Here is a 14,122-nt window from a genome sequence, read left to right on the forward strand (position 1 = left end):
TTCAATTATTACAAAACAACATTTTCATGATCTTTTGAAAGAAATACACAAGAGATAAGAACACTTCATTGTTTCATAAAAACATGCAGTAACTTCTATCTAGTAAACAAAAACGTTTTCTATAGAAACTTCACTGCAAATGACCTCCAATAAACTTCCAAATTCTGACATCACACAAACAAGCACAAAGCCGTGAGCCTGTTTACTTTCATAACACCTTCTGCCTGTAACACAACCTTCTTTCTTAAATCACATCGCATCTCTTTTTTTTACCATTTCTCAAACCGAGGAATCATTCGAGAACACATCACAGGTTTCACAGCTGAAAGAGACATTTCGTGCATGTAAAATCCCCATCAAACGCCCGTGTTTGGGCTGAAATACACAATACGGTCACATTTCTCACATCTCGATCTCCATGTTAAACAAGACCAACATAAAGGATTCACAGAGATCTGAATCTGGCTCTTTATTGTATTGATCTCTGTGTTGATTCATTACAAGTATTGATTGATGGGTTGTAACAATTCAAAGGAAAACAAAGTGTTTTATGACAACTGGTGTCATAAATAACCTCAGATCAATAGAGAAATGGTCCTGTTTAGTGACTGATGAGTGGTGAGGGTGAGAGGCGAGATATGAACTGTGATTCAGTCTTTCACTATTGAGCGCTCGTGTGTTTTACCTTGCAGTATAAGTCCAGCGCTGTAAAGTCCCAACACTTCGCTTGAGCTGCATTATATTTCAATATGGCATCCTGAACAGCAAAAAATAAAAAACAGATGTCAAAGTGTTTGTCATGGGTTAACAATTCTCAACGCTGACGTTTTGCTGCCATCAAATGGACAAAAGCAGGTAGTACAACACACGTGTTGCCCAAATAAACCTTTATTGTACTTCTTTAAGTACTTCTTTAAAGCAAAACCTATATGACTAGATTTCATTCTAACTGAGGACCTTCTGAAACGTGAGGTTTAAACTAGACCTATTGTTAGATTAAATTTCCACATAAATGAATACAAGCCACACAAAGAGATATTTCATACACAAACAACACACAATTTCACCTTTAAATCCTCACATGACCTGAATGATCTCCTCAAGGCTTGATTTATTAAAACCCACCGGCTCTCAAGAGTCTGAAAACATACTGAACCTTAGAAAGCCATTAAAACAACAACACTAAAGACCTCACCTCCGTCAACATCATCATCATGTCTGGGAGTGTGTGTGTGTGTGTGTGCGTGTGCGTGTGCGCGTGCGCGTGCGCGTGTGTGTGTGTGTGTGTGCATGCGTGCGCACTTGTTTGTGAGTGCGTGTGTTTGTTTGTGTGTGTGCGTGTCAGTAAACTCACCCGAATCATCACTGTGTGTGTGTTTGTGGGTTTCAGGCAGGGTAAAGGACTGCTGCACGCTGGCGCCCTCTGCAGCTCATCGAGAGGAACACCCAGCCTGGTGACGTCGCTGCTGACGCTCCTCCCAGTCAATACTTGAGTTGAGCTGTTGTCCTGTAATGACATCATCATTATCCAGGAGGAGCACATTAAACACAATCAGAGTGGCTTTAAAGGTCCTGTGAGTGATTTTAATTGTTTTGCTAACTTCCCTCAGACTAATATGGGGGACTAAACCTGCAAAAATTATAAATAAATAAATGTATAAATATATAAACGAATAAATGTAATAATATGAAAATGAATAAAGGAATGAATGGTTTGATAAAACAAAATAATTCGTTTTAGCTATTATTGATCTTAGCTTTAACTTTTTTTTTCATTTTTTAAATTGATTTATTATTTTTTGTGTCCATTTTTTTATTTTTTTTTATATTATTTTATTTATCATTTCCTTTTATTTTTTACATTTATTCATTTATACGTTTATTTATTTTTATATTTATTTATTACCGCATGTATTTATTTCCACTTTTATTTATTTACTTTTCTGTGTCTTGTATGATAATTAGATGGGTTGGTCTTGCCTACTATTGGTTCAGCGTAGATTGAAGCGTTTGATCGATTACTCTTGACTTGTTTTGGACTAACGTCACGTCACTCACTGATCGTTTGCTTCGTGTATAACGTTAAGTAACTACGGCGGGCGCACAATTAGCTAGAGAGTTACAGCATTTAGCCAATGAAGTCGATAACCATGCATCAAATGACTATGTGTCATTTAGATTAGTTGCGTTTATTGATGTTTTATTACAGATTGACGGTGAGATAAATGACAAAATTCTTCAAAATCTGTGCGAGTCAGAGGGTTCTAATGTGGTGACCAAGTTGCGGTTACAGGTCCTCTGCCAAAGAGGTGCATGAACGACCTCAGCAGATTCGTCGATTCTGAAAGCACAAGACGACTTGATATTAAGATGTCTAATAAACACAGACTTTCTTGTTACATGATTTTGACATTCTTGTTAAGATTGCAAATTATTGGTATGATCGCCCGTAACGGCTGAAGCGAGGTGAAAAAATAAATAAAGCGATTTGACACGGGATTCGTACCCATGCAATGAATAAAGCGAGGCAGCGTGTCACTACGGTAACAATCACACTAAGCTATTTCTCAATGCTAGCTGCTGCAGATCTTTGCAATAATATCAAGATGTCACACCACAATATGCAGCTGGATGAATCAAGGGAATATGCCCGTCTTAATTTGTGACCTCTGTGTTATTTATCTCTTATGAAATGTAGTTTACGAGTACCGTTTAGTAACCACGTCTTTTTAGAGGAATGGTTTCCATTTGATGGCCCCTGTAGTGAAAGAACGATGCTCATTACTACCGTGTTAACTTGTGACTTAAGTTCACTATGTCTCAATTCATTTACATTGTTACATCATGTTACATTAAATCTTTACGCTTTTTCTAACCGAAAGACTGCTTATAACTATCACTTTGACAAAGCGTTAGCTTGCGACTTCGGTTTACAAGCTCATCTGTGCAGTTAAACCTTATTACATTTTTTGTGCTTTATGATTTTCACCAGTTGAACTGTAACACCACCATAGCACCCTCTGACTCGCACAGACTTTGAATGTGCTGCAAAGAGGCTAACAACTGAGGAAGAACTTTGTCATTTATCTCGCCGTCAATCTGTAATAAAACATCAATAAACGCAACTAATCTAAATGACACACAGTCATTTGATGCATGGTTATCGACTTCATTGGCTAAATGCTGTAACTCTCTAGCTAATTGTGCGCCCGCCATAGTTAACGTTATACACAAAGCAAACGATCAGTGAGTGACGTGACGTTAGTCCAAAACAAGTCAAGAGTAATCGATCAAACGCTTCAATCTACGCTGAACCAATAGTAGGCAAGACCAACCCATCTAATTATCATACAAGACACAGAAAAGTAAGAATAAATTCAAGAATAAATAAATACATGCGATAATAAATAAATAAACGTATAAATAAACAAATAAATGTAAAAATAAAAGGAAATGATAAATAAAATAATCTAAAAATAAAATAAAAAAATAATTAAAAATAATTAAAAAATGGACACAAAAAATAAAAAATCAATTTAAAAAATGAAAAGAAAAGTTAAAGCTAAGATCAATTATAGCTAAAACGAATTTTGTTTTATCAAACCATTCATTCCTTTATTTAATTTCATATTATTACATTTATTCGTTTATATATTTATTTATTTATACATTTATTTATTTATAATTTTTGCAGGTTTAGTCCTCCATAGACTAAAGCGCTCAGATCATCAGATCAGATCATCTCTCCCCCGGCCCCGACACGACACTGTTCACAAACTGATGCTGACACAAAATCCATTTCAATTTCACTGATATCTGTCTGGTAGTACAGACATTTAGGGGCGGTTTCCCGGACAGGGATTATCTTAAAGGGACAGTTCAACCAAAAGTAAAAATTCTGTCATCATTTACTCACTCTTGGGTTGTTCCAAATCTGAGTGAATTTCTTTGTTCACAGAGAGAGATATTTGGAGGAATGCTTGTAACCAACCAGTTCTTGGCCACCATTGACTAAAACTTTGCTGTAATTTCGCAGCAGGTTTGCCAGTAATTTACTGTAGAGATTGAATGTACAATTTTGTTTAAGCATAAATTTACCTAGTTTATATATTTTTCTTTCATAAAACAAGACTTTATTAGAAAACATGGAATTAGCTTCCACTGTTATGCAGATGATACTCAGCTATATATCTCATCAAGACCAGATGATACGTTCCAACTATCCAAATTGGCAGAGTGCATCGAAGATATAAAACATTGGATGACTTGTAATTTCCTTCTTTTAAATTCTAAAAAAACAGAAATATTACTTATCGGACCAAAGACATGTGAGCAGAATATTTCGGATTATAACCTGCAAATTGAAGGCTGCACTGTTACTCCAACAAATACAGTTAAAGACCTCGGGTTACATTAGACAGCAACCTGTCATTTAAAAATCACATCTCAAATGTCACAAAAACAGCCTTCCTCCACCTTAGAAATGTTGCCAAATTGTGTGTGTGTGGCAAATTGTGTGTGTGTGGCTGACGCAGAGAAGCTTATTCATGCATTTGTGACCTCAAGACTTGACTACTGTAATGCACTACTTAATGGTTGTCCTGCAGCATCAATAAACAAACTACAGTTAGTTCAGAACGCAGCTGCCAGAGTTCTGACCAGGTCCAGAAAATACCATCACATAACCCAAATGTTATCAAGCCTTCACTGGTTACCCATTACGTATCGTATTGACTTTAAAGTTCTTTTAATCACTTATAAAACCTTAAACGGTTTAGCCCCTACCTACATAACAGAGCTTCTACCACACTACAACCCATCACGCTCTCTAAGATCTCTAAACTCCAGACTTTTGATAACACCTAGAATAACTAAATCCACCAAAGGGGGCGGAGCTTTCTCATACGTAGCACCTATACTCTGGAATAGCCTCCCCGATACTATTCGAGGGTCAGACACACTCTCCCAATTTAAATCTAGATTAAAGACACATCTCTTCAGCCAAGCATTCACTTAATGCAAAATATGCAAAATAAACCACCAGGCGACAGCATTTATTAGATATTATTTACTAGAATAATCTTGACTGTTCTATAAACACCATGCACTGTGCTGTTTTTTTACCTTTTTTGTGTTTTTCAGTTTTTCTTATTTTCTCCTGTAAAGCTGCTTTGGAACAATGCACATTGTGAAAAGCACTATAGAAATAAAATTGAATTGAATTTATATCTTGGGTCATTTTTCTTGTTATGTAAGGGCTAATGTCCAGGCAGCCGCTTGTTATGGCAGAAATAATCCCCTCCGGTGTGATCATGACGTGAAGCGGAGGGTCTTGTGTCTCACTGAAGGGTTTATTTCTGTGATAACAGCCGGCTGCTTGTGCATTATCCCGCTTATTACACGCCTACTTGCCACATGAGAAAAAAACTGGACATAAAATGTGAATCTGAAATATTTTATGAGCTCATTTTTACCGAATGCAGACCTGGGGAAAAGCCGTTTAGTTTCGATTTTAAGGTAAGAAACCACGTTCAAACGTCACGAACAGGCAAATTGGTTTAATCATTTGTAAATATAATGTCATATATGTTATTAAAAGACACATTTATAATTCATTTTTGTGTAATATTAAACTGCCCCTCTCAAAATGATTTGCAGCATCCGGGTTACAGGGTGTTATTAGTTTTGAGCGGTTGTTATTTGAAAAGAACAACCCTTGGAATGTCGCGACTGGCCAATCAGAATCAAGCATTCAAATGAGCCCTGTAATAAGTAAATGTATCGTAATTTAAGAAGTTTTAAATATTTTTAAAGAAAACAAGAGAAAAATGCTAAGGAAGAATGTCATTTTTTGCAGGTGTTGCTGTGCTAGTGCCAGTCTCTTCTTGCTCATTTTAAATCTAAAAAGTCAAAGTGTTTTAATTGTGATTAAAGTAATTGAAAACAGTACTAGTTGGAAAGTATATTAAGTAGTATTTAAAACTACAGTAAATTACTGGCAAACCTGCTGCAAAACTACAACAAAGTTTTACAGTGTACCATAGTACAAGAAGTGCCCCAGAACTGTTTGCTTTCCTACATTTTTCAAAATATCTTCTTTTGTGTTCAACAGAACAAAGAAATGTATAAAGCATGTTTTCCTCCTATAGTAGTCAACGGTGGCCAAGAACTGTTTGGTTACAAGCATTCTTCCAAATATCTTTCTCTGTGTTTATCAGAACAAAGACATTTATACAGATTTAGAACAACTTGAGAGTAAATGATGACAGAATGTTTATTTTTGGTTGAACTGTCCCTTTAAGTCAGGACTATAGGCCCAAGTTAAATTAGCACATTTAAGTAGTTTTTACAAACATGCCTTGCAAAAAACATTCCTGGTGTGCATTTTGAGACAACACAATGGCACTGATGTATTTTATACAGATGTGTCAGTGCAAGTTGTTTTCAGTTTGGACAGCCCTAACATTTATTTGAGTCTAGGACTAGTCTTAAGCCTAATGTGTAATACTCTTTACGACACCACAGACAACAGCAGAACTCACATGTGAGATCTCCAGAAACCTCTGACCCATGAGATCCTCCTCCTCCTCATCATCATTCTCCACAGTTCTGTCAGATTCTAAAACAGCACAAGAGCAATCGTTCTGGCCTTTAGGACCTTTCAGTACTATACTGCACTATACTAGTACACTACTGGTATATACAAATGCTTGTAGTACTACATTTTAAAGCCAGATTGATTACAGCAATACACACCACAGCAACACGCAGAAGACCAAAGCCAAAGATCACAAGAGAAGCAGCGACAGCCAGAAGAACGAGCCACATTATCTATCATCACACGCGTCTTCATGAAACCCACACACACAGAATGATTCACTTTCACTTTCTGAATCACAGCAGCCGTCTGAACTGAAGCACTTTCAGATCCCTACAGTATCAACTAATAATACAAACAAACATTTCTGTATACTGTTTTCTGTTTGACCTTTCACACTTTTCTAAATGTTCAGAATGTAACAAAGCACAATGTCGTGTAACACGTCATGTGAAAATGATAGTAATCTGTACAGTATACACAGTAAAGTATTATAATGCAAACACGTCAAAGATGTTGTTTTTTTACTGTTGAAGTCACTGAAGGTTTATCAGCCGCTTTAATTCCTCCAAGCAAACGTTACTCACTTTCTACAGTTGACTTTCAGTGAAGTTCTGGAGAAGTCTGTGATTCTGTGCGTCTTTAATGGAGCATCTTGATCTGATCTCAGAACAGAAGCCTCTAGATTCAGCTGTGATGTGGACGCTGCGTTTTGTGTTGTGATGACATCGGGGCTTTCTGGACTCTCCTCGGGCTTTAGAGGTTCGAGTTCTGGGTCTGTGTGGGTCACGTTGGGTTTCTTTAACAGCCAGTGATCCAGAGAGTTCTGCGCTCTTTTACCTCTGGAGTTTCTCATTGGAATCTGTGTGTGGAGCTCGGAGCGTGAATCTGATGTCTGCTTCGGTTTGTCTACACCTGCACTCTCTTGTTTAATATAAATCATGTAACGCTAATTCATTCATTCGTTCACACACTGCGCATGTGAGACCTGTCCGACTAATGTGAAGGACTTTACCTTGAGTCGCATTGATCGGACTGTGAGAGATCAGACTGTGAGAGATCAGACTCCAGCAGTTTCTGACGTTGGCTGAGCGGTTCACAGTCTGACATTACAATTTACTCTGATGAACGGTCCGTGTACCTTCGGATAATTCATTTATTCGTTTTTGTTTTCAAAACAGAAAAACGAATAAACCGTTCATTTTTGACATATTCCACCGTATACGAGACTAATTTTTGGGTTGTTTTCCTCAATATTTCTTTAAGTGCATCAAATTAATATACAACAAAATCAAAACGAAACATCAAGTATTTTTCTCAACAAAGCGCATTTTAGTCCACCGGAAGTTCAGCTGCACTGCCGCCTCTGGCGACGAGAGGTGGTAGCACAAGACCGCTCTCTTTAATTATACATGTTTTCAGTGGTGTGTGCCACTAAATCCGTAAACATCCATACAGACACATAGGTAGACATTTCTGTGCAATGTAGAAGTATACACGCAGTTAATGAAACGGTGTTTTACGTGCAATTAATAATTATATCCTCCAGATAATACACTATCTATTTTTATGCAACTTTTCAATTATATTTCATTCATTCTGCTGTATATAGCACATACCTTGTACTATAATAGTCTATTTTTATTTTTTACTTGTACATATTTACATACACGCATAGTTTACTCTCTATAGCTTTATCTTATGTTTATTGAATTGTATTTCTTAAATTTTTTATACCCATAGGCCCTTATTTAAGTCATCTGTGTACTGTATTCTATTGTGTTATGGTCTCTGTGTACTGTTGTTGCTGTTTCTGTGTTCTGGATGCTCCTGTCACCAAAACAAATTCCTTGTATGTGCAAACATACTTGGCAATAAAGCTCTTTCTGATTCTGATAACAGAATGTTGCCAGTTTCCGCATAAGCATGAAATTGACAAGTTAAAGCGTGAACTGGAAGTGAACAGTTAAAACACTTAAAACTGCGACTGATTCTGATAAAATAAAGAATGTGTGTGTGCGTGCGCGGGCGGGCGCATACATGCTTGCAAAGCTGACAGCAAGGGAGGTTTAACCATAGCCCCCATTTAAATTCATAGTGAGAGCAGCTCGTTTTGCACGTCTGAAACAATTTTGCACCTTTGTTTGCACTAAAAATGTGAAAGTTGTCAAATGTTAAGTTCATGAAAATGTTAAACATAAAAGACTAAACATTTCTATACAACTCTACATGTATGATAGCTGTTTACAAAAATAAGCTGAGTTAATCAAAACCTGTCCTTATCATTGCATATTACATTATAGGCTAGCTGAGTTTGGTAAAAAGTTATAACTACTAAGAGATTGTACAAATAAGCAAAGTGAGTGTCTAAAATAAAGGTAGGAATGAGATTCACCAGAGACTGCTCTCACTCTGGTCACGGTCTGTTTGAACTGTTGCCATCTGGCAGGCGTTACAGATCAGCCAAAACACACACTAGCCGATTTAGAGACAGTTTCTATCCCAGGACAATAAATATCCTAAACAGTTATCTACAATAAATGTTCAAATGTGACTCTGCTATCTCACTGCACTTTAAGATCTCCCTTATCTGGTCTATTACCTTGTTGCTCATTTTACAGTGATTAGTCAAAATGCAGTTTTTCCAATTTTTTGCACTTTTTTCAGAATCAGAATCAGAAGAGATTTATTGCCAAGTGTGCTTTCACACACAGGGAATTTTCTTTGATGTTGGAAGCTACAGACATTCAACACAATGACAATACAAATATAATAAGATTTACAATGTAAAAGATTCTAAAATATGCATATATAAAATAAAGACTATTGTACAGAAAATGTGGGATAATAACATATAAGAGACATTGTACAGGGTAGTATATAGTAGAATATACATATTAACAGATTGTATGTACACTTGTGCAAATGGATCATGTAGTAAGTAGAGGTAATGTTATATACATGTATAAATGAAATGTACATATAATAAGGCACAACAGTGCACACTATAGGAGTAGTGGAAGTGGAATATTGCTCTTAAGGAGCAGTTATCTGTAGAAGCTGCTTCTGTGTCTGGAAGTCCTGGTGTTTGGTGCTCTGAAGCGCCGGCCAGAGGGCATTTTTGTCGTATTATATTACAAATATTTATTTATGTTTTGTGTTACCGGTGCTCTAAGAATTTCGTTGTTTGCTTTGCCTGCAATGACAATAAAAGCTATTCATTCATTCATATTCAGGTATGCGAATGTAAAGGTTAACAGGTCATAGTGACCCATGATAAAAGAAGAAGTAAAGTGAAGAAATAGTTTTTATAATATACAGTCTGCTTGATCAACATGTAATGTCTCATACACACCACTCACTACATTTTATTAAGAATAAAAAAACAATAGAACCCTACCCAAAACACAATAGAAAATGTAATGGATTTATTAGTTATAATAGGAATTTAGTTTTGGTTTTAATGCATAAAAACCCAAAGGTTCATACTTACAAGGAAACCCATTACATTTTCTATTGTGTTTTGGGCGGAGTTTTTGTAATAGAATTTAATGTGCAATGAAAAGTACAGGTTTTTTATTAACTCATCTTATTTTTATAAACATAGCATCATGTATGTCTTTCTACATACAGTATAAAATATAAAAGACAAAACAGTTCTACATACAACAATTGTATGTAGAAGTGTTCAAAAATTGCACTTTGTTTGCACTGTTCGTAAAAATGTTAACATAAAAGACAAAACACTTCTACATACAAAGTGCAAACTAAGTGCAAGTTTTGAACACATTAAAGTGCAAGACGCGCCTCTCTCACTATCCATTTTAACGGTGGCTATGGTGACCTCCCCCGCTGTCAGATACATCGCTGCCACGAGCATTGACGCATGCGCGTGCGCGTCCATATAGGTCCATTCTTTATTTCATTAACTGCGTGTATACTTCTACATTGCACAGAAATGTCTACCTATGTGTCTGTATGGTTGTTTACGGATTTAGTGGCACACACCACTGAAAACATATGTATAATTAAGAGAGTGGTCTTGTGCTACCACCTCTCGTCGCCAGAGGCGGCAGTGCAGCTGAACTTCCGGTGGACTAAAATGCGCTTTGTTAAGAAAAATACTTGATGTTTCGTTTTGGTTTTGTTGTATATTAATTTGATGCACTTAAAGAAATATTGAGGAAAACAACCCAAAAATTAGTCTCGTATACGGTGGAATATGTCAAAAATGAACGGTTTATTCGTTTTTCTGTTTTGAAAACAAAAACGAATAAATGAATTATCCGAAGGTACACGGACCATGAACTAATAGTATTTCTTCAGTGAGTGATACTGGAATTATTACATTGTTTTTATAGTACTGATTTATTCATTTTCTATATCAAACCAAACATGCACTTTATAGTATTCACAAGGGGCAAATATAACTTCCTGTTATCATGACGCGCGGCGCATGCGCAGACCACATGGAGAAAGCGTCACAACACCACGTGACGTGAGCCAGGCAGTGCGGCTTGTCAGTTTAGGGCAAAATCAATCGGTATTGAACGTCCACATATTTAAGGGCAGTGGGAACACAGAAGGGCTTATAAAGCGTGCGGAGTAACTTAATTCAAACACAACGTCGTTTCATCTTTATCTTGATCTAGGACGAGCCTCTGCGTGGCGACCCTTTGATCACGCGCTTAAAATGCCGAGTGGAAATCCTCTGTAGTCTCGCCGTGTCTCTTTCGCTACGGAATGTCTCGCACGTGTCTCTGTGTCCTGTGCGGTTTACCGGCAGCGGGAAAATCCCGCCTCGCGGACGTGCTGCGGGGTCGCGCGCGGAGCCGCGGGTGGGAGACGCTGCTGGTGACGTATGACGAGTTGATACCGGCGCGCGACTGGCGTGAGGTGGGTGGGTGACCCGTTCTCATCATCAACATGCATAAACTGTGCGAATGTCGTGTAAAGTTTGATTTACATTGATTTGATGTTCACGAAAGGCTTTAAATGTCTTGAGAATTCATGTCAAACACTGCTCTGAATGTCTTCGTCAGTTCGCATCTCTGCAAATAAAATAAAGAACACAAACCAGTGCTGAATGGCTGTTATTGTGAAAGAAGGTCTGTGATGATTATATGTGATTTATTATGATTTAGGACCAGAGCCTTGGACTGTGACATCATTTCCTGTTGTCTAGTTTGAGCACCCCATCATCATTATCATCATCATCGTGTGTTTCTTTCTCAGGACGAGTGGAAGCAGCAGAGGAAGACGGTTCTGACCTGTCTGGAGAGATTCCTGCATCAGACACACACACGCACTGATCTCACACACACACACACTGATCTCACACACACACACACTGATCTCACACACACACGCACTGATCTCACACACACACGCACTGATCTCACACACACACGCACTGATCTCACACACACACGCACTGATCTCACACACACACGCACTGATCTCACACACACACGCACTGATCTCACACACACACGCACTGATCTCACACACACACACACTGATCTCACACACACACACACTGATAATGACATGTGGATGCAGCTGCAGCGGAGCCGCTGTCACACAAACACACAGCCTCTCCTCGTGCTGCTGGACGATAACTTCTATTATCAGAGCATGAGATACCAGATCTACCAGCTCGCCAGAAAGTGTACGTGCTCTTCAGTTTCTGACATCCTCAAGCTTTCACATCAACGTTTCTGACATGTGTACCAATGTTTTTCACACGAGGACAGACTCCATGGGCTTCTGTCAGGTGTTGGTACGGTGTCCGCTTGACATTTGTCTCCAGAGGAACCAGCGCAGATCTCTGCGTGTTCCTGATGAAGTGATGCTGCAGATGTCTGAACGAATGGAACCTCCGAACGAGAGCAGAAACTCTTGGGAGCAGCAGAGCCTGACGGTGGACAGCACAGACAGCGTCACAGAGGAAGACGTGTAGGTCAAACACAACACTGCTTCACTAGAGATGTTGGAGTCTTACGGTTCGTTGGTTGATTTCTCTCTTTTACCTGAAGGCAGAAGCTGATGGATTTGTTGCAATCTGCCATGGAAAACCCTTTGAGGCCCTTCCAGGACGACTGCCAGCAGAAGGTCTCTGACTAAAGAAAAACATTGAGTGTCTTCACTGTCTCAGCTCAACAGTCATCAAGTGAAAAAAACTCTCTCGGGGTTTTATCATTATCATTAATAACCATTCAGATGAAGTCATGCGTTTTTTAGGATGATTGTAAACTTGACTTCCTGTGAAATAAGAGATATATCAATTATTAATATGTAAAAAGACAGGGCCACATGTAAAGATTTGTTTAGTAGCTACTAGCTAGAGGACTTGGGCACTTTAGCATCCAACGTAGAGTTTTGCTTTCTGCCACTGTTGCAGTGTTGTCTTGCCCACCAGGAGGGTTTGTGAATGACGTGAACATTGCTTTTATCAGGATCAGTAATACGTGTACTGTGCTGTATTCTTCATGGTTTTGTGTTTCTTTCCTGTAAAGCTGCTTTGAAACCATGCCACATTGTAAAAACGCTTTATAAATGAAGAGTTTGGTTCCAAAATGAGATAACTCAGTTTTTTTAACATTTCAATAATTATTTTTTATTGTGCATTCCAATTAATATCAATCGAACTGCAGTTGGTTTGTTTTGATTTTAGCCATAATAACAAAATAAAATACAGCTAACTAACACAATAAAAACATGATTTTTGAATTTTTTGAATATCTCATTTTGGATCCAAACTCTTCATTTAAACTTGAATTGAATGTGGTTATGAGGAACTGTCTTGAGCTCTGACTCTGTTCATCTGTATCTGTGTTTTAGGAGGCAGACAGACAGATTTGTGCAACTAACGTTCTCCACCGAGCTGATCAGATGTGCAGGCGACTCATTTCTCAGGCTATGACATCAGCTCGTGGTACGAACATCACAATAATCACAATGTCAAATGTCTGCTAATGTCTGAAGTACATCTCATGTGTCCTGTCTTTGCAGAAGATCAGGCATCTTCAGATGTTTTAAAGGATCTTGCTAAGGAGCTGAATGAGTTGAAGACCCACTTTCTGCAAGAGCTGAAGAAGGAAATGTTTCATCAAATGTCTCTGTGCCCGGAGGAGCCAATGAACACAGAGAAACTTCTGATGACAGCAGCGAGAACGTTTGAGCGAGATGCACAACATTGTGTACTAAAACAGAGATTTTCATGAATGTTTTTTTTGTGAGTCACAGAACCGTTTGTTTCAGTCACCTACAGCAGCGGACATCACCAACTGTTTACATGATGTATTGTCACATGTACACTATTATTGACAGGCTGGTCAAATGTCCTTTGTTTTATTTGAATGAGTTTTGAATTATTAACCATTCAGCTATTCAAGTAAAGAAGTTAGACAATAAATAAAAACATTTTAGTAATGTGTTCTTCTCCACTAAGCTCCTGTCGCCAAGTCAAATTCCTTGTGTGTGTAAACATACTTGGCAATAAAGCTCCTTGTGATTCTGATA

At 37.9% G+C, this 14,122-nt stretch overlaps 2 protein-coding genes across 4 annotated transcripts; one reads left to right on the top strand and one right to left on the bottom strand.

The window, feature by feature from the left end:
* Window positions 1-596: 596 nt before the first annotated feature.
* Window positions 597-6,858, bottom strand: LOC130569411 (poly(ADP-ribose) glycohydrolase-like). Of its 2 annotated transcripts, XM_057359040.1 has the most exons (5): window positions 6,757-6,858; window positions 6,543-6,619; window positions 1,355-1,507; window positions 1,068-1,139; window positions 597-757 (listed from the first exon to the last, which is right to left on the bottom strand). In XM_057359040.1, exons 1-5 carry the CDS (start codon window positions 6,851-6,853, stop codon window positions 662-664), a joined length of 495 nt encoding a protein of 164 aa, XP_057215023.1. In that variant the 5' UTR covers window positions 6,854-6,858; the 3' UTR covers window positions 597-661. The 2 variants fall into 2 exon arrangements, with proteins under 2 accessions (XP_057215023.1, XP_057215024.1); XM_057359041.1 differs by lacking the exon at window positions 1,068-1,139 and having other exon boundaries at window positions 601-757.
* A 4,218-nt stretch (window positions 6,859-11,076) lies between these two features.
* On the top strand, window positions 11,077-14,122 carry LOC130569406 (L-seryl-tRNA(Sec) kinase). Of its 2 annotated transcripts, none has more exons than XM_057359033.1 (6): window positions 11,077-11,494; window positions 11,834-12,269; window positions 12,355-12,556; window positions 12,637-12,712; window positions 13,442-13,535; window positions 13,613-14,122. In XM_057359033.1, exons 1-6 carry the CDS (start codon window positions 11,342-11,344, stop codon window positions 13,822-13,824), a joined length of 1,173 nt encoding a protein of 390 aa, XP_057215016.1. In that variant the 5' UTR covers window positions 11,077-11,341; the 3' UTR covers window positions 13,825-14,122. The 2 variants fall into 2 exon arrangements, with proteins under 2 accessions (XP_057215016.1, XP_057215018.1); XM_057359035.1 differs by having other exon boundaries at window positions 13,616-14,122.

Source organism: Triplophysa rosa, linkage group LG18 (genome assembly GCF_024868665.1).
Source record: "Triplophysa rosa linkage group LG18, Trosa_1v2, whole genome shotgun sequence".
Taxonomy (NCBI): domain Eukaryota; kingdom Metazoa; phylum Chordata; class Actinopteri; order Cypriniformes; family Nemacheilidae; genus Triplophysa; species Triplophysa rosa.

Excerpts from the sequence above, each read along its gene's own strand:
- LOC130569411 (XM_057359040.1), bottom strand. The coding sequence starts at position 6,853 with ATGAAGACGCGTGTGATGATAGATAATGTGGCTCGTTCTTCTGGCTGT. Across the intron at positions 1,508-6,542 it reads GGTTTCTGGAGATCTCACAT|GACAACAGCTCAACTCAAGT; the intron begins GTGAGTTCTGCT and ends ATGTCATTACAG. Across the intron at positions 758-1,067 it reads GGTCATGTGAGGATTTAAAG|GATGCCATATTGAAATATAA; the intron begins GTGAAATTGTGT and ends TTTGCTGTTCAG.
- LOC130569406 (XM_057359033.1), top strand. The coding sequence starts at position 11,342 with ATGTCTCGCACGTGTCTCTGTGTCCTGTGCGGTTTACCGGCAGCGGGA. Across the intron at positions 12,270-12,354 it reads CTACCAGCTCGCCAGAAAGT|ACTCCATGGGCTTCTGTCAG; the intron begins GTACGTGCTCTT and ends ACACGAGGACAG. Across the intron at positions 12,557-12,636 it reads AGCGTCACAGAGGAAGACGT|GCAGAAGCTGATGGATTTGT; the intron begins GTAGGTCAAACA and ends TTTTACCTGAAG.